General features: G+C 36.5%; 2 protein-coding genes across 4 annotated transcripts in view; both read left to right on the top strand.

Moving 5' to 3' along the window:
* The first annotated feature begins 5 nt into the window (after window positions 1-5).
* LOC135213078 (dynein regulatory complex subunit 2-like) lies at window positions 6-17,172 on the top strand. 2 transcript variants are annotated; one of them, XM_064246936.1, is made up of 13 exons: window positions 6-205; window positions 501-675; window positions 1,452-1,565; window positions 6,234-6,372; window positions 6,805-7,028; window positions 7,483-7,680; window positions 7,988-8,167; window positions 8,520-8,747; window positions 9,729-9,824; window positions 10,490-10,637; window positions 15,475-15,623; window positions 15,802-16,049; window positions 16,180-17,172. In XM_064246936.1, exons 2-13 carry the CDS (start codon window positions 529-531, stop codon window positions 16,448-16,450), a joined length of 2,142 nt encoding a protein of 713 aa, XP_064103006.1. In that variant the 5' UTR covers window positions 6-205; window positions 501-528; the 3' UTR covers window positions 16,451-17,172. The 2 variants fall into 2 exon arrangements, with proteins under 2 accessions (XP_064103006.1, XP_064103007.1); XM_064246937.1 differs by lacking the exon at window positions 8,520-8,747.
* A 233-nt stretch (window positions 17,173-17,405) lies between these two features.
* LOC135213077 (uncharacterized) overlaps window positions 17,406-23,556 on the top strand; it is a 62,182-nt gene continuing 56,031 nt past the window's right edge. Inside the window, exon 1 of one of the 2 annotated variants that reach the window (XM_064246935.1) lies at window positions 17,406-17,538. In XM_064246935.1, the coding sequence (XP_064103005.1) occupies window positions 17,530-17,538 (9 nt within the window). In that variant the 5' untranslated portion in view covers window positions 17,406-17,529. The remainder of the gene's footprint in view (window positions 17,539-23,556) is intronic. The other variant, XM_064246932.1, reaches the window with a different exon arrangement.

Here is a 23,556-nt window from a genome sequence, read left to right as displayed (position 1 = left end):
ATTATTAGTGACGTCATCTGACTGGTAGGAGTCAAGGCCACAGTGCAGCCCAGCAGCTGCCGCCAAATAACCAGCTGGTGCTGGAGGCATACCTCCATGACGTCATCCTTAGCAACGCTGCGGTAACTAAGGACGCTATTTTAAACCAGTCTGCATAATCATAAGAAGCTGGTAGCTTGCGTTCTCTTGACCACAAATTAATTGCGTAAATATTGCCTTTGTTTACATTTTTAATTTCTGTGATAATAAGGGTGCTTGTTCAAAGGTTCAGAAATTCAGTGACTGAAACAGCAATTTTGTCAAAGAGGATTATGTCTAAAATAGTGACCATACCAGTGAAGAACTGTCTGAGAGTGATATACTGTCATATACACAGTTCTTGAACGTTGGCGTGTTCATTAATTTACTGAAAATCATATTTTGCCATTATCTATCTCACACAAAGTTCAGACTAATAGAAGAATTTTTTTTCATACAATGTTGACTATAATCCGTTCCAGGTAGGCCTAGCGAGGACAATCATCAACCATGGGACCCAAGAAGAAAGGAAAAGGAAAAGGGGATAAGCTAGCCAGAATGACGGTGGAGCAAAGGCAGGCCTATCTAGACAGGAAGGCTGCTCAGGAGGCAGAAGCCATCAGGAGGCGAGAGGAACTTGTAGCTGGGTTCTTCAAGGTAATGGCGTCAATAAGACCCCCGTGACTCATATATATTTAAAGATAATTTCGTGCAATCATATGTGTTGAAAAGTAGTTTGTCTCTTGTATATGAATATATTAGCATAGAAAAAAAAAACAGAATTTGGTTCCCTTTCAAAACATTTTGGATAAAGTACTCCACATTGAATATATTTAGTAATGAAGTACGCACATCACGCAAAAAAAAAAGTCTAACTGACAGAAAAAAAACAATAGTATTTTATTATATTCTTCTAAATAATTCTTAAAGGCTATGCTGTAGATAAAGTCCATGAAATATTCGCTTAAATAACCTCTCTGCAATGTTTCACAGGATATAAAGAACATAAAACATAAAATTAGAATAAAATAGTTGAGCTACTCGTACATGTTTGGGAGTTCTATATTCCCCAGTGACATAGCTTAACCCTAGCAACCAACTCCCTAAGAAATTTAGTTTTTTTTCAGCAAGGATTCTCGACTTCGTTAACTATATTTTCATTGACTAAAATATATCCTTTCTTTCCCCGGCATTGCTTGAAAGCATTTGGTCAGAAATTTATCGTGTTCATAAAGTGAAGGCTACTTTGATATAAATTTATTTTGGATGACCATCGTCGTGCAACGCCTGCATGAAATAAACCGGTCTGTCAAGCAAAGCAATTACTTCTCCCTTCGCTGATATGACTTAAAAGCCCAATCGGTCTATGAGATCGGTTGGAAGCCATAGACAAAACCCAGATTATTTTGTGATTCTGTTTCATTTTCCATCAGCTGAAACTTTCTGACGAGGAGAAGAAAGGCGGCGTGAATGAAGCCAAGCTCATGAGCAAATGGCGGGAAGTTCTACGAGAGACGAAGACAACTTCTTTACGGAACAGTTTGAAGGTGAGCCACCATGATCATGCAGGGTTGCCAACGCAGGGTTGCCAAATAACTTGACGTCCAAACCGCGGTGCAAAGCCTCAAAAGCCGCCTCAGTTGCTTCAAAAGTAGCCCAATTATAGTAACTGAGCCATCATTAAATTGGTACTAAAAACTATTGATATGATATTCTATAGAAATAAATTAGGGGGGCGGGGATCGAAATCAATCAACTAAGCTTTTGTAGAAGAGTATAATAACGAAAAATTTACCGTATATTTTTTGCAAAATTAAATACTAGTTGAATGACATTTAACAAAATTAAAATGAGCAAAATAAAAAGAAATAAAGATATTTGTTGTTCATTCAACATGATCATAAAATGAACTAGATTGTAATGCTTTAATCATAGTTTCATTTGGCTCAAAATTTGGACATTAGCATTTTCTGTCCTCCCCCTCTTGAGTATGCATGGCACTTCTTATATACAAATTTGCCGTTAGGAGGTCATGTCCCATTCTGTTCCTGAGGTCTGTTTTGATTAAATTGACCTGGCTAAAAACTCTTTCTACATCAGCATTGCTGATAGGAAGACATAATATCTTCAAGGCAAATTTGGGCACATTTTTAAATGCCCGTTCTCCGCCTGCATCTTCATACTGCAACACCTTACCCCAGAATTCAACAGGATCTTTATGGACTGCTTCACCCCAGTCCACAAGATTTACCTGTAGTGTAAAAATATAGAAAAGTGTTAAAATAGAAGAAGCGATATAGTATTCCATAAGTCTTGAGGTAATCAAGAAATATTGACTTCCCTACTTTAATCAAATGAAATTTCTTGAATTTAAAGACTTAAAAATGCATCTGAGTTAGTCTGTCAGGATAGTAACAAGTTTTCAAGTATTTTCTTCATTGAAATATTAGAAAAATTATAAAGGCAATATTCAATTACCTGTTTCCATTCGGTCTCAAAACTTGACAGATCACCTTTAAACTGGGTGTAAATGAATGGCAATTCTGTCACTTTTGGCTTAACTGCGCTTGTTGCAATATTTGGACTGAGCAAAGTCATATTTTTAAGCATGCCTAAATTGTTTGGAAGGCGCTTTGCTACCTGCTTGCAAGCTTCCCTATATAAAAAAAGAGTGTTCCCAACTAAAAAAAAAAAAAAAAAAAAAAAAAAAAAAAAAAAAAAAAAAAAACAAAAAAAAAAAAAAAAAAAAAAAAAAAAAAAAAAAAAAAAAAGTGCTCCCAGATCTGTCTCCATAAAAGTTAGGAATATAGCTTCATCTTCGAAATTCAAATTAATCAAATTTTCTGTATTCTTAAGTACACTTGGTTTAATGGTACGTTGTATCAGGTACCTGAAAAACCATTCTAAATCTGCAAAGAGCCTCAAGCAAGCAACATTTTTGCCTTGAAATAATTTTTTGACTCTATTAAACTCTCCCAAAACTGGCTTTAAAAATTCTACATAAAGTTTAACAACAGGATCAGCATACATCTTATAGAGCATTTCTGCTGTATAACATTTTTCGTTTGCTTTTCCCAGCTGAAAGTGCTATTTCAGTTCTTCTTGAAAAATGGACAGCCATCGTGTTCCTGAGGGTGCTATTATTTTCAATGGAGTCGTGCCATCATTTATTGTTTTAAATATATCTTTATATGCTATCTGGCGAGAGCTAGAGAAACTAAACCAATTGTAAATTTGGTGAACAAGAAAGTCCACGTTTCTGGGCATAGACTCAACAGCCTTACTGGAAGCTAATTGCAAGCTATGGCACACACATCTGTACAAAATAGAAAATATTTGATTTGAGAGAGAGAGAGAGAGAGAGAGAGAGAGAGAGAGAGAGAGAGAGAGAGAGAGAGAGAGAGAGAGAGCTTATTTTCATTCATATTATAACATTAATTCCTACATATTTATAACAAGTTAATTCTGTAAATACAACATATTCGTACCTCACACCAATGATTGACGGATTTTTTTCCTGAAGCTTGGTTAATACGGAATTGTTAGTACCACATAATACGCTTGCACCGTTTGTCCCAAGTCCAAGACATTGCTCAATACTCAATCCAACTTCACCCAAAAACTTGCAAATTGCATCAGTTAAAACCTGTAATTAATATTATTCCTTTTAAATTTATATATAATTATTGCTGACTAATATGGTTCCTAAGATAACTTTTTAAAAACATATTTGTGAAATATACCTAACGGCTATATGTCCATTCTAGATATAGACTAATTGTACAATATAATAAAGGGGCAATAAAAGATGGCGGAGATAAGCAATCTCTGGATCACCAAAATCTAAGTATATAGTCCCCTTTGCTTTAGGCACTCAAAAGAATTTCATAATATAGATTTATTTTACCTGGGCATTTGCAGAAATTTCTTCGATCACAAGTCCTAGAAATGTAGATAGATACCATATGTTTGCTTGTTTCACTATAGTATCTAACCACAATGCACAATTGTTTATTTGTAGTTATATCGGTGGCTTCGTCAATAATCAAAGATTAGGGATTGCATCCAACATCTGTAATTAGCTGGTTTTTCATTTGGGGACCTAAAACATTTTTTATTAAGTTGGTACATTCTGTGCAGTGAAGTTGCAGATCGCGTATTGTGTTTTTATTACAAGTACAGCCTTTTGAACAGTCCTTCATTACTTCACCATTATGATCAATAGAATTGATTGATGTATGACAAGCAATGCATAGTGAAAGTTTCAAATCTGTAACTTTTTTTATTGTGATCTGTTTGCTTGATTTGCTGAGAAGATGTACAAGCAAAAAATCTCGTAACATTACTTTCTCTTGCTTTTATATATGCTTTATATATACCAGTATTAGAATGCTTGATTAAATCTGAATGCTGGGCCCTTATAACCGTATTACAAAACCGACACCTAGCTTTTGTTTCATCTCCAGGAACACTTCTAATCCAATCTTTCAAAAGTTCCTCGCTCTCCCATTTTGGGTTATAATGTTTTTTATATACACTGCAATTGCACTTCTTTGGCATTTTGAACTAAGTCAACCTTCTCACTGAGTGGTAAAGATAAAACTGATGTCTAACTAGTGAAAGCAGTGAAGTCTTAAAGTCTTAACTGACAAACGCCATATAGTCTAGTCTATAAGGCGTCAGTCATCCTGTCTGGTATAGCAACTTACAATTTTTCATATTATGGTTTAAACTGTCTGTGAACTATTGAAATTTGAAATAGAATAATCGATCTACACACTTTGAAATTATTATAAAAGAAATTGCATTTGTAAAGACCATTTAAACAATTTATTGGCGCCGTGGTTTATTTCTTCCAGAGTAGCCCAATTTCAGGCAAGTAGCGATACTCTTTTATAACCCGCGGCAAGGTGTTCAAAAGTAGCCCAATTGGGCGGGTAAACAGCCGGTTTGGCAATACTGGAATACAGTAGTATTAGTAGTAGTAATAGATCGGATTTGTCTTTGAAACGGCTCCCTTGCTCGTTTCAGTCCTCTGTGTTTGTTTGAGTTTTTTTTTTTTTTTTTTTTTTTTTTTTTTTTTTTTTTTTTTTTTTTTTTTTTTATAGTAGTAGCAGTAGTAGTGGTGGCGGTGGTAGTAGACGTTATTTGCCTCTGAAACGGCTCTCATGCTCTTTCTATATCTCCTTTGCTTGTGTTAGTTTAAGTCTGTTGTCTCTGTAACACCGTATATCTTTTACAAATTCCTTCATATTTTCAATCTCTTTGATAGATCTGCAAATAGAAGAATATTCATTATCAATTCAACTTTATTTTCTTGATATGGATGCTGCACGAATCTATACATATTCCTATTGTTACTAGATACTTGGCAGTAGGGTTACCAAGAGTAAGCTAAGTTTTCAGTTATTTCTTCACGGCACAATCATTTTGCATTTTCCCCATTTAACCTATTCTTATCGTAAAATGAAAGAAGCTCTCTGCCAGTGTTGTTCGAAGGCCTTTCTTCTTCTTTGTTTTTCTTTCTGTTCATTCTGACTCTTAGGAGTTGTGATATAAAAAGCTGATTTCTGATACGATATGAGATAATGCATTTCGTTCGTGATATGGTAGGAGATGGCATGATATGAGAATGAATATTTTATCATATGATTGGTTGTTTATTAGCGGAGATATTTACGATATAAACATATGAACATATTGGCTATTTAAGATAGGATATTACCATTAAAACAATGAATATACATATATATGCATAGACATAAAATACAAAAACCTATTAATGTTGTTATAAGAGACAATCATACCTTTCTAGAAATTTCTACCTTCTTAGAAGCTGCTAAAGACAACATAGACCGTAGTACCATAAGGAAAATCAAACCTAAAAAACAACAGCACTATTAATTTTCTGAGTCTCCTTTCAAATCAATAAGGGCACAGAAGGTGAACAGATACATAACATTTAACTGAACATTAGATGTTGATGAAAAAGTATTGGATGTTAGGTATAGAATATAAAAATGTTAGGCCTAATATCGAATGCAAAATTCTAGTTTCGTGTTCAATTTTGCTTTAAAGTAGGCTATAGGTCTAGATTTATGTTAAACATTTCTTTTAATTACATTAAAACTTAAATAATAAATATTAATCTCAAGCTAAATAGTTGTTTAGGGTTTGCTCTGTCTGAATAACGAAGAAAAATATTGTATTTGTAGGAACTTCGAGCGAAGGTAGGCGAAGCCACCACGGCCCAGGACAACCTGATCCAACTACTGGCATCCCAGGTGGGTCAGGCCCACCACCAGAGGTCCACGGCTGCTCACAACCACCTCTCGGCCGTTCATAAACTGACAGGTAAGTAGTGTGTCCTACGGGACACTCTGAACTTGGGAGGATGGATGTTCTGTATCCTGAATTTATTTGATTGACTAGGTTTTAACTTGCATTCTGATTTTTCAATTTCTAATTTTCTTATCTTTTAGTTTTCTTTCATACGCATGCTGGTTTGCTTGAAGGGGCCACTCGTACACAGAACTCTCTCTCTCTCTCTCTCTCTCAAGTTCTAGGTTAAAACCGAGAGTACCTCTTCCTTTAACCCTGTTTTCAGGACGCTTTAAGTTTAGAAACATTTGTGCAACGGAAAATTACTTTTAAACTCTGTTTTATTATATATATAGTTTTCACTTGGCATGTTTTTGGTTTTTCCTGCTTTGCAAACCAGTTGACAATCAATGTAACCTCTCTGACTGATTGTCACTTTTCCATTTACGTAAATTCTCGGACTAGGGCTGCATGAGGAGCACGTGGGCATGCTCAGTCATTATCTCCGGCTGAGACAAGCGGGAATCACACTGGCGATGGCCGACGACACGGAAAAGCTGGCAGCTCGTCACCTGCACAGTCTCCGAAGTCTGGCCCTGGTGGCCAGTGCGACGCAGAGGGAACACGACCTCACAGAGAAGGAAGAGCTGGCTGCGTTTCATACGACCATGACGCACATCACGACGCAGGTAGTACTATGTTTTTCATCGTTGGTGACATAAAAATTTGTTTTCTACCTGCGTTTCGATGCCCGTTAAATTTTCAAGGGTTTTATTTGGTGTCAGGGAGAACTGATAATTAGAAAAAATAAACAAGACGTGAAAGGCAAAACAGTCTCTTCATGATTTCCTGATTATTCGCTCAACCAAAATTGAACTTCCTATTGGACGATTTATTTTGCTTTTACGAAACTCCCACAAAACATTTTTGTAGCATGATTGGATACATACTTTCATTTCTTCATTAAAGTAACCATATACTACGTCTCTCATCTCTCCTCTCTCTTCCTCTCTGCTCTCTCTCTCTCTCTTCTCTCTCTCTCTCTCTCGTCTTCTCTCTCTCACTCTCCTATCATTTCTCTCTCTTCCTTACCAGTTCTGATTTCCAACTTTACGTTACCCAATAATATTCTCTTGTAATCAGCTAGAAGAAGAACTCGCAGCTGCGAGGGCGGAGAGGGAAAATACCATGGAGGAAGCTTGGGCTCGGCTGGCGTTATCAATGAAAGACCATGAATTTCACACCGCATCATTAAGAGACTCTTGCGCTAATCTGAACCAGAGGGTGGCCAACAATCAGAAAAATTTGAAGTCCATTAATCAGACGACCAAGGAAATTCAGGTGAGTTTGATATGATTTGAACATAGAGAGGTTCTGCACTGTCATTGTAGATCATATTGCATACATTCTATCCGGTTGCTTTGGTCTGCTTTCATTTATTGGTTTATACTGTACAAGGATGACAGAGGTTCTGTAAACTATATTATATCGTACTGCCTATTGGTAGGTGGTTGCTCTGTACTGTTCTGATAACTTCAAAAACCGTTTGAATGAGAATTTGATATCCACACCTTCATTCCAAAGCCTTTTTTTTTTTTTTCATGGCAGCGAAAAGAGACGGAAATCTATTTTTATTATTTTCTTCCAGACAGAGCTAGACGAATTACGCTCTCGCCTCAAGCAAGATTCGTATCGCCCAGACTCGGTGCAAGAACTCCAGCACCTGAAGTCTTCGCTGCAGGTGCTGAGAGCCTCTCTGGCCACTCAGCACGTGCACAGCAGAACCGTTATCAAAGCTATCAATAAACGGGGGTATGATGCCAAAAAGGTGAGGTTTTGCTGGTATTGTGTTTTTGTGGGTATGATTTATGATGTATATTGCATTCTGAACTGAACAGAAAATCACGTTTTCATTTATAACTAGATCTGATAAAGGTACCTAGTTCCTGAAAGGGAGCCTATCTGAGAGAAAAGCATCATAGATATCATCTTAATTATTAAAAACACTCAAGCAGAAAAGCTCTCTTTTCAATCTTCACAACCAACTACATTTCCACAAGTTTTACATTACTATTTAACTATCAAAACAAGGTACTTTATCTTATGTAGTACTAATAAAACTGATAAAAGAACCGAGGACACTTCATGAGACATTCGGTTACATCCACCACCTCTGTTAGCGCCTGGAGGAGATGCAGAAGCAGGGACGAGCCATCCTGGAACTGGCATCCGCGTGTGCCCGGCTCGAGACGTCTCGGGACAGGAACGTGCCTTTCATGCCCCAACCACCACGTCTCGAGTTCACTGCCGAAGCTTCAGACGACGGTTCACTGAGGACGCGGCTGGTGCCTGCTGCGCCTGACCCTGACCAAATAACGGAGGGCACGCTGCAACCAATCCCACCTCAGGTATCTCTCTCTCTCTCTCTCTCTCTCACACACACACACACACACACACACACACACACACACACACACACATAGACTTAGCCAGTACAACGAAAGTGTGAGGACATTGGATATATGATATATCGACTTTCATGAAACGTATTATTATTATCTTTTATTTTTTTTTTTTTGCTCTATCATAGTCCTCCAATTCGACTGGGTGGTATTTGTAGTGTGGGGTTCCGGGTTGCATCCTGCCTCCTCAGGAGTCCATCACTTTTCTTACTATGTGTGCCGTTTCTAGGATCACACTCTTCTGCATGAGTCCTGGAGCTACTTCAGCCTCTAGTTTTACTAGATTCCTTTTCAGGGATCTTGGGATCGTGCCTAGTGCTCCTATGATTATGGGTACGATTTCCACTGGCATATCCCATATCCTTCTTATTTCTATTTTCAGATCTTGATACTTATCCATTTTTTCCCTCTCTTTCTCTTCAACTCTGGTGTCCCATGGTATTGCGACATCAATGAGTGATACTTTCTTCTTGACTTTGTCAATTAACGTCACGTCTGGTCTGTTTGCACGTATCACCCTATCCGTTCTGATACCATAGTCCCAGAGGATCTTTGCCTGATCGTTTTCTATCACTCCCTCAGGTTGGTGCTCGTACCACTTATTACTGCAAGGTAGCTGATGTTTCTTGCACAGGCTCCAGTGGAGGGCTTTTGCCACTGAATCATGCCTCTTTTTGTACTGGTTCTGTGCAAGTGCCGGGCATTCGCTTGCTATGTGGTTTATGGTTTCATTTTTCGTATTGCACTTCCTGTTCTATCAGGAATTACCGAATCCGTTATCATTAAGATTATTATTATTATTATTATTATTATTATTATTATTATATTATTATTATTATTATTATTATTAAGATGAACCCTATTCATATGGAACGAACCCACAGGGGTCATTGACTTGAAATTCAATCTTCCCTTTTTCGCTTTCAGGAATTTGAGACGCAGATGGGTCTAGTATCTTCTGCGGCAGACGAGGGCGTCGGTACTTCCATCACCTCTTCAAAGACTCCTTCCTCAAAGCAGAGGGTAAGAACTCAAACCTTACACTGTAACGAATGTGTATGCTACGTACTTAAACGTGTTTAAGTTTTGCGTTATAAGGAAATAATATAATTTGTTACACAGGAACACGTCCTTCGACAAAATATATATATATTTTTTAAAGAACTAGGCCTATAGACAATTTCCTCTTTTAACTCTGATAGTTCTCAACGTGTTGTGCTTTCAATAACCGATCTTTGGAAATATCTTTCTGGTTCTATTTCTATTTTTCCAAGTGCCAAAACAATTACACCGAAGTCTTCTTAGGCCCACTCTCTCTCTTTTCCTTCTGATTGGTTTCGTTCTTCAATTGTTTTGGTTCACCGGAAGTGAAAATCAACTTGTAACTGCTTTCATAAGAAACAGCTTATGAAATGATTTAGTAAGTCTCAGTTGTGTCTAGAGATAGTTTGTTATAAAGCGTCAATCATCGGTATCCCTAAATAATTTTAAAAGAACTGGAAGTGTAGTGTAGTCAGTCATATGGGTAAGAACAAGCTTTATGATGTTATATTAAGACCACTTTTGTCGACACCGTGAAAACTGCACGTACTACATAATAACTGCAATAAAATGTTTAAAATCATATTTTTGCAAAAACCTTAAACATTGATTCTTCTTCTCGCCCTTCTGTTTACATACAAACATAGGCACCTTTGCGTAAGATCAGCAGCGTTCTAGAACTAGACGACGGAGTGGGGTCGTCGCTAGGACCACTCTCAGCAACTCCTACAGCGTCTGGTGCATCTACGAGCGGTCTCACCTTGCCGAAACTCACTCCTGCTCCGCCTGCGAGAGGTAAATAGTTCTACGTTTGTTATCATTGTAAATCTGAATCTTGTTCCTGAAAAGTTTCTCTGGTGGAACTGGGTTGTTGGTAATGAGGAATTTAGGCTATAGACTCTTCACTTGGAGGGGGCCGGGGAGGAATAGGCTATTCAGTGGCCAAGCAAGGAAGCTTTTTTGTTTTTTGTTTAGGCTGTGAATTATGTATCTGGTAGTCGGTCAACTGGGGTGATGTGTAGTCAGGATGAGAAGGATCTAAGACTAACAACCTCATAATCAAAATATTGCTGAATACCAGGAGGTCTAAAAGTTTTGAAAGGCAGTTAGTTGATACATATAATCATTACAGCAAATGAAACACTAGAAGGGAAACGCCTTCTACATTATCAGTAAGGACACCAAGGCCAAAACCCGTAACAGATTTTTGTGTAACTTTATTGGGACATGTTTCGAGCAGTACTATCACACGTTATTAAACTACAAATGAAAATAAATGACATTATAATTCTTACAATAAAATTCACAATAATACAGCAAAATAACGTAAAGAAATTACAAGAATGCGTTAAAAGATGGCTAATAATAATAAAAAAACTTTAAAAGAAGGCTAGGTATTATTTTACAATACACCAACTCATATATATAGTAATTATAGAATTATAGATGCATTTGGCATAAACAATAATTAAACTTTGTCTCTGAACATGTTTTGGGGAAATTCACTATATCTGATATATGAATGTATAAAATCACCATCCTCGAAAAAAATTTCTAATTGTTTTTGTTTACTTTAACACGGACACGGTTTATGCTCTTATGCGAGTTTGTTTTTGTTTAAAACTGCAACTGCAATTTTTCCCCCTTTGAAATTGCATTGTGGGTAGTACGTGTTATGTCTAGGAGTCACGTGACTTGCTGAAAATCTTACAGGTGTCAGACATTTTCTGTTGTCAATGTCATTTGGTTCAAGTCATAGAGTGAAGATATGTTTAGTTTGTGTTCGTCTCGTAACTTTTGGTTAATTTCGCTTAATTCGTGATTTCTATGAAATTGAAACAGAATGTAAGGATTTTTTTTTTTAAAGAACATGGAGTGTTACCTGCAGCAGTACTACAATGTTTGAAGTGTAATAAGCAGTGTAAATTTAGAAAGGTTAAAAACGGTTAGTGCTGTACCGGTTATGTTTCTGACAAAAGACATTAGTGATGGAAAGGCACATTTTTAGATTTTATATTTTGTCCACTGAATACCCTCTGCTGGATATCAAAATATATTTCACGTTAGAAAATAAATCAGGAAATTTCTTTAAAGATGGAAGACCCTATACCAACAAGACTTCAGTCCCTGATCTATAAATGGCAGCGTAGTGGTTGTGATGCCACTTACGTTGGAAAAACTACCAGATGAGCTTGGATGAGATCAAGGCCTTGGATGAGATAGACCTATACTCGGTTTTTTTCCATCTATCCACCCGCCTGTGGTGCTCGAGCATGGTAACACTGCGTCCAATGCTTTAAATAGTTACGCTATGTGTAAGTTTTAGGTAAATAAAAGGATATCTGGGTGTGCATTTGCAACTGAAAAGTATTTTAATAATTTACTGTATGCGAATTACACCGTTAATATTAGATTTAAACACTTTTCAGTTGTAAATGTACACCCAGATATCCTTTTGTTTACCTAAAACTTACACATAGCGTAACTATTTAAAGCCCGGGACGCAGTGTTACCATACGCAAACACCACAGGCGGGTGGACAGATGAAAAAAAAAAAAAAAACGAGTATAGTTACAGTGCAATTAGAGATCCCAGCGAGGAGAGTAGTCACCTTTGACATATTGATGCTTTTTTCGTTGTAACCTCTGCTCAGTTTGCTACAGACCTCGACACTTTAGAACTTCTAAGTATATTCTGTCAAGATAAAGCTTTCTTTGGCTAGAAATGTGGCTGTAACTTCACTTTTATGTTTTTAGTCTGCGTTTTTTGCTGGTTTGTATATTGACTTAGTGTATGTATTGTGCCTTTGTACCATCCGTTTATATGACTTAAAATTTGTATTTTGCTTTATTTTATTTACTCATTTGTTTTGATTACCCATCTTTTGGATTCTTTTGTTAGCCATCTTTTAACGTATTCTTATTATCTTCTTTTTCATTTTGCTCTATTGTGAATTTTATTACAAGAAATATGATTTCATTCATTTTGATTTGTAGGTTGATAACGAGTGATAGTGCTGTTAGAAACATGTCCCAATAAAGTTGTACAAATGCTGTTCCGGATTTTGGCCTTGGTGTCCTTGCTCATATATATATATATATATATATATTATATATATATATATATATATATATATATATATAATTATATATGTATAACTGAATCACGAAAGTTTGGAACGTGATAAATCCATAAATTAAGGTATAAGCCAAGAAGGAAAAATAAACAACGGGGTTTCTGCAAGATCTTTCGACTCAACGTCCTTTACTCAGCAGATAAACTGACTTACATGAGGAATTGACTGTACAGGAAAGGTCGTATAACTGACAGATAGGGATTATAAGGAGATTAGTACCTAGAATCCGGCACACCTGGAGAATGAGTAACCTTTCTAAACAAGCATAAACATGGGTACAATTTAAAAAACAAAAAGATTAAGTCAATCTGCTCAGACACAGGGACAAGACAATTAAAGGATTATATAGGGTGACAGCTATTTTAGAACTTTGGTAAACAAAAACTTATTCACAATACATATTAAACAAACATATACAACGAAGATATCTCTAAGGCAACTAATTTGTATTTTAAGTCTGTAATTATATCTTTGAGGTCATTCTTAAACATGTTACAAATACAAGGGTCTAAATGAAACAGACCACGACTAATATTAGATTTACAATGGGAAGTAAGTTGTATTATGGCAGATTCTAAAAGATTTCCTGATGAGACATCTTTTGACCTTGCAATTACTGAACTACCAATCCAATTTATTCGGTGGTTGTTTTCACTTAAATGAATGAATATTGCATTAGATGTTTGCCCAGTTTTTACAGAATATTTATGCTGGTTTAATCTTACTTCTAAGCCCTTGCTCGATTGTCTGAGATAAAAAAAGGGGGCAGCTCATACATGGAATTTTATATATTACGTTGTTGCTTTCCCTGGGGCCATTTTTTATTAACATTCCTTTTAGTGTGTTATTATAGGAAAAAACAAGGTTGACCTTAAAGGCTTTTAACAATGATTTAATGGTTTCAAATCCGTTAAAATAAGGCAAACTGAGAATGTTCTTAGAATTTTCTTTCTCCGTGTTACTTAAGCTATAAAACTTTTTCTGGGCTTTAGTATAACAAATATCTAATATGATATATGTGAAGGATAACATAAATCTCTCCCTATTTTTCTTATGCATTCAATTTCTTGATCCAAATATTGGGGACAGACAATGCGTAATGCTCGTAAAAACATAGAAAAAAAAATTTATATTTTGCTGTTAAGATGGTGGCTTGAATAGAAATGAACATAAGTTAAGTTGTTCATTTCTATTCAGGCCACCATCTTAACATCAAAATATCAATTTTTTCTTTTATGTTTTTACGTGCATTGTCCGTCCCCAATATTTGGATCAAGAAATTTATGTTATCCTTCACATATATTAGATATTTGTTATATTAAACCCACAAAAAGTTTTATAGTGTAAGTAACACGGAGAAAGAAAATTCTAAGAACATTCTCAGTTTGCCTTATTTTAATGGATTTGAAACCATTAAATCATTGTTAAAAGCCTTTAAGGTCAACCTTGTTTTTTCCTATAATAGCACACTAAAAGGAATGTTAATAAAAAATGGTCCCAGGGAAAACAACAACGTAATATATAATATTCCATGTATGGACTGCCCCTGCTTTTATCTCGGACAGTCAAGCAAGGGCTTAGAAGTAAGATTAAACCAGCATAAGTATTCTGTAAAAACTGGGCAAACATCTAATGCAATATTCATTCATTTAAGTGAAAACAACCACCGAATAAATTGGATTGGTAGTTCAGTAATTGCAAGGTCAAAAGATGTCTCATCACGAAATCTTTTAGAATCTGTCATAATACAACTTACTTCCCATTGTAATTTTAATATTAGTCGTGGCCTGTTTCATTTAGACCCTTGTATTTGTAACATGTTTAAAAATGACCTCAAAGATATAAATACAGACTTAAATACAAATTAGTTGCCTTAGAGATATCTTCGTTGTATATGTGTGTTTAATATGTATTGTGAATAAGTTTTTGTTTACCAAAGTTCTGAATAGCTGTCACCCTATATAATCCTTTAATTGTCTTGTCCTTGTGCCTGAGCAGATTGACTTAATTTTTGTTTAATTGTACTCATGTTTATGCTTGTTTGGAAAGGTTACTCATTCTTCAGGTGTGCAGTATTCTAGGTACTAATCTCCTTATAATCCCTATCTGTCAGTTATACGACCTTTCCTGTACTGTCAATTCCTCATGTAAGTCAGTTTATCTGCTGAGTAAAGGACATTGAGTCGAAAGATCTTGCAGTAACTCCGTTGTTTATGTTTCCTTCGTTGCTTATACCTTTAATAATATATTATAATACATACATTATACTATATATAATATATATATATATATATATATATATATATATATATATATATATATGTATGTATGTATGTATGTATGTATGTTTGAGTTATTCATACTTATGTCAAGAAGACCCATTTAATAGTATGAAAAACACACTCCGGCATTGTAAAGAGCCTGGATCAATCATCTATTATAAAAAAATATCTAAATATATCTTGTACTATATAGTACTACACCATTCACCCACAGGAGTCAGTGGGCGCGGGAAACTTGGGCGAGACAAACTGGCAAGGATCAGCGAACTCTTGTATCACGAGGAGGCAACTCAAGACGCACAGGAAGCCATTCACGCCCCAGGAAGCTCTCCACATCCTTTGCCCGATTTCGTCCTACAGGAGGTCAGGATATCCTAGGCTCACGAAAAAGATGAAATATGCATTCTTTATTTGATTATTTATTCATGTACTGAAAACATGGACGTCAATTATCCATTCATCTATAAATACATAAGTATACATTAACTTATGAAACGAGACTCACCAAAAGTCTTATTCATTCTTTGATCCGCCTTCGTAGGCCGAGTGCATTCTGAAGACCCACGACGACCTGAGAAATTTCTGGCACAAATACCACCACGTTCAGCTGGAGCGCCTCGCCCTTCGCAACGAGACTGAAGTCCTGCGGCAGGAAAACAGGCACCTGAAGGGAAAGCTCAAGAAATACTTCGTCTCCCTCGGAGTGACAGACGCGGCTCTCGGGCAGACGTCGGCGCCAGTGACGATATCACATTTCACGATCTCTTTCACGAACACCCCAAGGAGCAGGTAATGGAGGGCTAGGCCGATGAGTGCTTCAATTGACAGATACGATTGTGCGGTATTAAAACATAATAAGAGAGAGAGAGAGAGAGAGAGAGAGAGAGAGAGAGGAGACAATTTTTTTTTTCTTTTGCAGGAGGAGGTCGCGATCAGTCCCCACAAGCAGCCTTGGCCGAGCGGGAAGCCGTACGATAACTTCAGCGGGAAGTGCCATGAGAGAGCGCAGTCAAACCGCCACGCCCTCGGGCAGCATGGGACGGGAAGGTGGCCATACGATCACAACTCACGAAGACGGCGCTTGGGGCTCTCCCCCTCCCCCACCGCCGGAAGTTCTGCCGATCCAGGAGGCTAGGCACCTGGTCAGGATCTCTGCCATGCATACAGCGCCAAGGATACGGACTTGCTAATGTGATAAATTTGCATTTTTCAGATGTTTCACATACCTATTGGCTGTGGATGTTTTCACACATATATATTGGAAATATAATCATGCAAAAAATGGTTACACTGCACACTTTGCCACAAACATTTCGTGTACCAAAGAGGTTTTAATAATGGAATATATTCACAAAATTTTGTTGTTTAGAATAAGATTTAAATGATTAACCCTGCATAATCAACAAAACAGAAATCGGATACGATTTCGATTGCAAGTTATGAGTGTAAATATATAAGATAACCTATTTCATAACTCTGCCCTTCAAAAGTGAAATTCAGTAAGCTTTTATGGAATTTGCAGTAAGTCCCTTAGACAATTTTCCCTTTTTTTTTCACACGGGGGAAAACCTATCATTCCCCCGACTTGTTGGCAGAGATAAATGCCTGTTAATCGTAATGTGAAAAGTCATGTGCTTCATACAGTTAGCATTTAACGCTTTCAGTGATTGAGAATAAATGGTCAAACAAAAGTACGATTTAAATTTTAATTACGAGATGTTAAATTACTCTAGCTATTTAGGGTTTGTAAAAGTTCTTCCTGTTATTCTGTCATTCTTTAATTCCGGGAATACTGGTTATCTTCATAGATAAGTTATGATGAATCTTTAATATGTGATTTTTCGCTGTAAAAACAAGTATTCAAATGCACGTAGTATGTTGAAGAGTCGTTCGCTATTAAAAGAAAAAAAGATATACCTATCTTTTAATAAAGTTTTCTTATACAGATTTTCCCATCATTTACCTTTTTGTTAGGATTTTAAAAGTGAATTAAATAAGGATTTTTAATATAAATTATCAAATCTTGTAATATTTTAAACTCATATTATGCAGCGAGTTTTTTTAAAGCCGTATACAGAACACTACCTCCACCATTCATGACTTCGTAAATCGTAATTGTAATTTTGTAAACAGTCTAGTAGTAGTGTCGCGTGCTTTGTTTAATGTAAACATCACGAGGGAAACTTAATTGACCTTGGATAGAATATATTATCCACCAAAATGCTGGCGGCATTGTATCACGACTGTATTTCAGTGGCAGAAAACAGTTATGAAGAAGGTTAGTCTTGAATTTAATTGTGCTCTCAAATCCTACATCCATAGGAGCTCCCTCCGAGTGGCCCAGCTCGATGGTGTGTAGCCTACTAAGATGTTCTGTTTATTTTTACGAAGTGACGGCAGTTATTTTGTAATAGCCTAAGTTTATGATCTGGAGCACGAACAATTCTGCGATTCCTTAATTTTTGTCTTCAGAAAACGAGCTAGGTACTACCAACTAACGTTATATGCTAGGTAGTAGCTATAACCCCCCCCCCACACACGCCATATTCTCGTTGTAGCTCTCTCCGTAAACGCCCCTGTCTGTCAGGTGATGGCGCTCAGTCGTTTTGGGATTAGGCCTAGGTATAGATCAACTCTTAGTTTTATCAATACCTCTACTAGGATTAGGCCTAGGTGTAGATCAACTCTTAGGTAGTTTTATAATTACCTACTACTAGGTACTACCTACCTAGCTAGGTGTTCATATTCCGTTTTCTGAGTCGTATCATTGATGCTATACTAGTAATACCTAGCGTTCTACATATAGGTATGGTAATACCAAAGGGTAGATCTATATTACTATTCGGCGGCAGCCTAGACTGTGGCAGTTCCGTTTTTTTTATGCAGTTTTACCTCCTGAACAAGAATTTTACCTAATATTAATTCGGACGACTGTAATTAACCCCGAGGGGCTTGTACTAAACACGGCGAAATACATTTGACGCCACAAATCCTGGTGGCTTTCGTAATCATGGGGACGAACGATGCGGAATGCTTATATAGAAATACCTTAAAGAGATAGGCTATGTACATCCTAGTAGCTATGTTAAAATAGGGTTGTGAAACCAGGGATTTCACAAAATAGCTACTACCTAGAACAAATTTTCTGGGAAATCGTGAAATTACCAATTCACATAGGGACATTTAATCCCTGAGGGTCTAGTACTGAACATGGCGAAAAAAGTGATTCGTCTACACTGTTTCTCCATGTTTAGTACAAGCCTCTCGGGGATCAAATGTGTTTCCCGTGTTCAGTACTAGCCCCCCTCAGGAATCAAATGACCTTAAGGGCATTTGATTCCTGAGAGGCAAGTACCAACATTTGATCCCCCTGAGAGTCTAGTACTAAACATGGCGCATCAGTTTAGATGAATCACTGTTTCGCCGTGTTTGTTAATAGCCCTTCGGGGATCAAATGTCCTGAAGTGAATTGGTGATTTCATTAATTCCATGAGGATTTCGGGGATTCTGTGAAATCCCAGGTTTTCACAGTTTTACTGTAACGCATGAATCTTTGTGCACCATGGCATTGTCTGTGCTGTAAGTCACCTGTAGGGAGTACATCTCAGGTGTTCAGATACATCACTTACAACCTTGCATTGCATATTTTCCAGTTTGCCAGTTCTTTCTCTTTTATATTGCTTCATGTGTGTTTTTATAAAAGTTGAGACCATTTTAGTTTCATATATAATAACGAGACGACAATGATCTCGTTATTCATTTTGGTAGCGATAGGCCAGAGCGGCAGACGGCTGGCAATTGGCAATACTCTCTCTCTCTCTCTCTCTCTCTCTCTCTCTCTCTCTCTCTCTCTCTCTCTAGGTCATCAAATCAGAGTCATGAATTACAAAAATATGCATTTATTTAAAAGCAAAGTATTAACTGAATAACTCAGATTCTTAACAGAACGATGAAATGGAATGTTAAGTCAAAGTCCAAATAACTCAGATAACCCTCGGTAATCTAACAGTCTACACAGTAATTAGTCAACACCATTTCTCCAATGAATAATCCCACTCTTCTCCAATTATAGTTCCCCTTTTCCAGATTGATTCCCCCACATTCTAGAATCGCCTGTTAGGAGACAGAACACTCTTGATAAGCCCAAGAACATAATCAAAAGATCACATAAACAGGTTATCTCTGAAATAAATATTCAAATATAATCCAGCCACAATTTGGCTAAAACAGATATGATAACTCACCCATTTCAGCGCAATTTCACTTTCACTAGACAGAAACACGTTGGCAGATCCATCCCAGCTCTGCTGTCTCTCCCTGTAACAGTTTCTTCATGATAAGCCTACATTTCCTTAATATGTAGGAAAGAGGCTCACACATACACACAAACTCACACCCATTGTTCACGCCCAGAAACCACTTATATCCAGATCTCAAAGGCACCTTTGACAAATGCCCATAACGACAGACGAGCGTTGACCTGCCTAGGTAAGGATTTTAATGTCACACCACCAAAAGACCTATCAGTATTTCTAAGCTGAGATGTTCTCCGTCTCCATGGGAAGCTAAAAACGATGATTCCCAATTTCTGAGGAATGTCAAAGCACGTGACATACAACGATGTCTCATACATATCATGTCATATTATATTATTTAAAATATCTCATAGCAAATACCCCCTTTTTATGTTACATATATACTTTTGTGTTAGTTTTTAAAGGCCATACGTAGTTCCTTACTGAAGTATTGTTGAAGGTAAATTTCAGAAACTATTTCATATATTTGTCTCTTGCTAATATTACCCCTTTTCTATTACCTATAGGGTAACATTACCATCAATTCTAAATTATTCTATTTTAGTATTATTAGTGTTCTATTTTCATGTTAACATTTTCAGGGGTTGAAAGTATATAGGTTAGGGCTATAGATAATTTCCTACATAACAGTCTTGTGAATTTTAATGAGTTTGTTATTCCATAGTGAGAAACGTGGCTTTTATAGTGTTTGCAAACCAAAGACCAGAAAATACTTATTGTTTCAACACGGGGGAAAATAAAGGTTCATATATGTCATTACAATCACAATGATCAAATAAAAATAAAAAGCATGAGAATTTGTAAGTGCTAATTACAGGGAATATCATAACCCAACTTAACCTAATGTAGGGTATGAGGTCCTACTAGACTAAGGGAGTTCTGCCACTCTGTAGCTCGCAACCTCAGGAAATAAGTATGGTGCAGATAATCACAGGGATACATACATTTTAATTTAATTTTCCTGAACCTAACCAGTTTAAAGTTCTGCATCTTACCTCACCTTGGGGGCTTTGCCTTGTAACGCATTTGTTGGGCCACACAACCAGGCTGTTATTTTTTAGTAGGCACAGTGTGGCTGTGATGTGTTTTTGATGTTCATGATTTTTTGTAGTGCATGAGGATATTCTTAGCTTATGTGGAAGGGAAGGTTGCTGAGGATATTGTCAGTTAGTTTTAGGGACATGGCACCAGAGTTCCGGAGGCTGAATGTTGAGTAGTCAAATGAGTAGATACCAAAAGGCTTGATTGCCATCATGTTTATATTACTTTGACGTACCGTTACTTGAAAGTAGCCTTTCATTAGGTTGAACTTGTAGTAAATTCTTGCACCATGCAGGGTGGAGGTAATATTAGTCATGTTTGGACTAGCATGGTAGTTGGGCTTAGTCTTTGGATTCAGACATCAATTCTGTAGTTTCTGCAGAAGTGTTAAGACCTTTGGGTTTTTAGACCACGTGGAATGGGGAGGCTGATGGACTGGAGGTCTTCTGACAAGGGTCCAATCTTTCCATTTCTTTGAAGGCGTTTTCTGTGGTAACTAATTTATTTGGTGGCAGGTGGTAGAATTTGGAGTTGGCTTGGTGACTTGTTTATTCAAGGCGTGGTTGTATGCTGGGTTTTGCTGGTATCCGAGGAGTTCTTAAGAATGGCCTTAAGACCTCCAGTTTTTATATTGACTTATTTGTTGGTTGATTTATTGTGATTGATGTCTCCCCCAGTGTCACCCATGGGGAGGACGAATAAGATCAGATCAGATTTTATATTAAATATATATATATATATATATATATATATATATATATATATATACATATATATAATATTATATATGTTGTATTACCATAGTATGTATCTTTGAATTCATGCTTTCATCAAAATATTTTTGTTTGCCTTGAAATAGAAAATGGACTACGTAAAATATTTGGATTTGCCCTTTAAATAGAAAACGGGTGTTTACTGCTTGTAGCACGTAGAATAATTGAACATTTAGCGCCCTTTGTATCACTTAGCATTTTTATTTTTTCCTAATTGCGAATGAATGCTATTATGGATCAGTGATTGTTTGGATGTTGAAGTGGACGTGTATTGTGTTATTCTGCTTTTGTGACTAATTATGAAGCCAGTTTATGAAATGTATTTTTGGTAGCGAGGTTCAGTGCTTCTATCAGGTTAACAGAGACTTAAGAATAAAATGCCATAGTATTGTTATGTAAAAGGTAGTATATGTCTGTATTCCAAAGCCAAGGGAGATTATAGCTAAATGAATCGTCTCATACTGTGGAGACCATTCAGCGTTTACTTTATTTAATTTTTAAAAGAAAACGTGACTTTTAAAACAGACCAAACCGAGCTCTGCCTCAGTACGGAGAATGAATTAAGAATGAATATGGGGAATAGGCAAAGAAAATTGAAGGTTTTGTTGTCAGTTTTCTGTACTGGCACAAGTCGTAAACGTTCTTTATTATTTTGCGGAAAAGAGTCGAGCGCAATGTAATTTACGACCCAAGAAAGTGTGCCGGTAGTTTTTTTTTTTTTTTTTTCTTTCTTTTTTGCGTGTAGACGCAATTTCTGGTTCGGTCTAGGAAGGTCCACTTTCTCTCATGGCGAAGCCCAAGGTTCCAGGGAATAGAACTTGCCCCAGCCATTAGCCACTTCTGCGTGTCGTGTTTCGTCTAGTGCGCACGCGCGCGTCAAGGTAGGCTTTAAGTCTAGTCATGAAAACACTGGAAGGATATAGATCATTTTAGGAAAATATACGAGGTACAAAAAAAAAAAAAAAAAAAAAAAGAGCATTAAGAGTAATCATTAAGGCTATCATTAGGTAGTCTAACCAGACCACATGGGATAGAATAATAATGAGTGAGAATGGTATGTGCTACATAGGCGGAGAGAGAGAGAGAGAGAGAGAGAGAGAGAGAGAGAGAGAGAGAGAGAGAGGGCTGCGACGAGTGCATTGGTGGACTCCTTCCGCTTTTATATTTTTAGGAAATGAACACACCTTTGTGTGTGTGTGTGTGTGTTGTTTATTGTGCGTCATATGGTATCTAATGCTTATTTATTATCATAATTGACGGTATAATTTTTACTCTTCTGTTGTTATTTGTTATTGTTGTTGCTGTTCTGAATGTAAACAAATTTTTTTTTTTTTTTTTTTTTTTTTTTTTTTTAAGTTTTAACCTCTAACAAGGTCTTTCTTTTAGACCATGAAGCAGTTTGGTTGCTACGAAGCGTGACGTGCCTAAGATTTGAATAGCGATTGATCTTTAAATAGACATCTGTTCTCAACTGGCAACTTTTTTTTTTTTTTTTTTTTTTTTTTTTTTTTTTTTTTTTTTTTTTTTTTTTTTTTTTTTTTTTTTTTTTTTTTTTTTTTTTTTTTTTTAAGTTTTTTTTTTTTTTTTTTTTTTTAAGTAATGGGCGTTTTAATGATCTATTTTCGATAAGCTAATGTTAGACTGTAATATCTTGAGATCTATAGAGAACCACTGATTTACACAATGTATTTTGAAGTTTATAGAAATAATAGCATTTTTGTGGTTTCATTGTTGCGAAATGTGTTACTCGTTCGGCATATTTTCTCGTGGTCAAATGTCTTCTGGCAGTTTCTTCATGGAATCTGAGAAGAATTTGATTTATAATAAAAAATATTAGTAGATGTAATGTTTGACGACAGTGAAAAATGATAGTTAATTGTAAAACACATTACACCAGATTAATTGCTGCCTTTGAAGGTTGAGGATGTTCCGTTGTTTGCAATCGAATTTGAAAATATATTGAAAATATAATGGGTCTACACGTCATAGAAGAGAAACGAAAGAAAAGAGGGACGCAAAAATGAATGGATTCTTGGTTCTAAACATTAACGATATAAAGTTAAGTATATCTTAGTTTTACCAGACCACTGAGCTGATTAACACCTCTCCTAGGGCTGGCCCGAAAGATTAGATATTGTTACGTGGCTAGGAACCAATTGGTCACCT

The sequence above is a fragment of the Macrobrachium nipponense genome, chromosome 42 (assembly GCF_015104395.2).
Source record: "Macrobrachium nipponense isolate FS-2020 chromosome 42, ASM1510439v2, whole genome shotgun sequence".
In the NCBI taxonomy this organism is placed as follows: domain Eukaryota; kingdom Metazoa; phylum Arthropoda; class Malacostraca; order Decapoda; family Palaemonidae; genus Macrobrachium; species Macrobrachium nipponense.
Note: the sequence above shows the minus strand (reverse complement) of the source record. Positions and strands in the feature narration are given on the sequence as shown.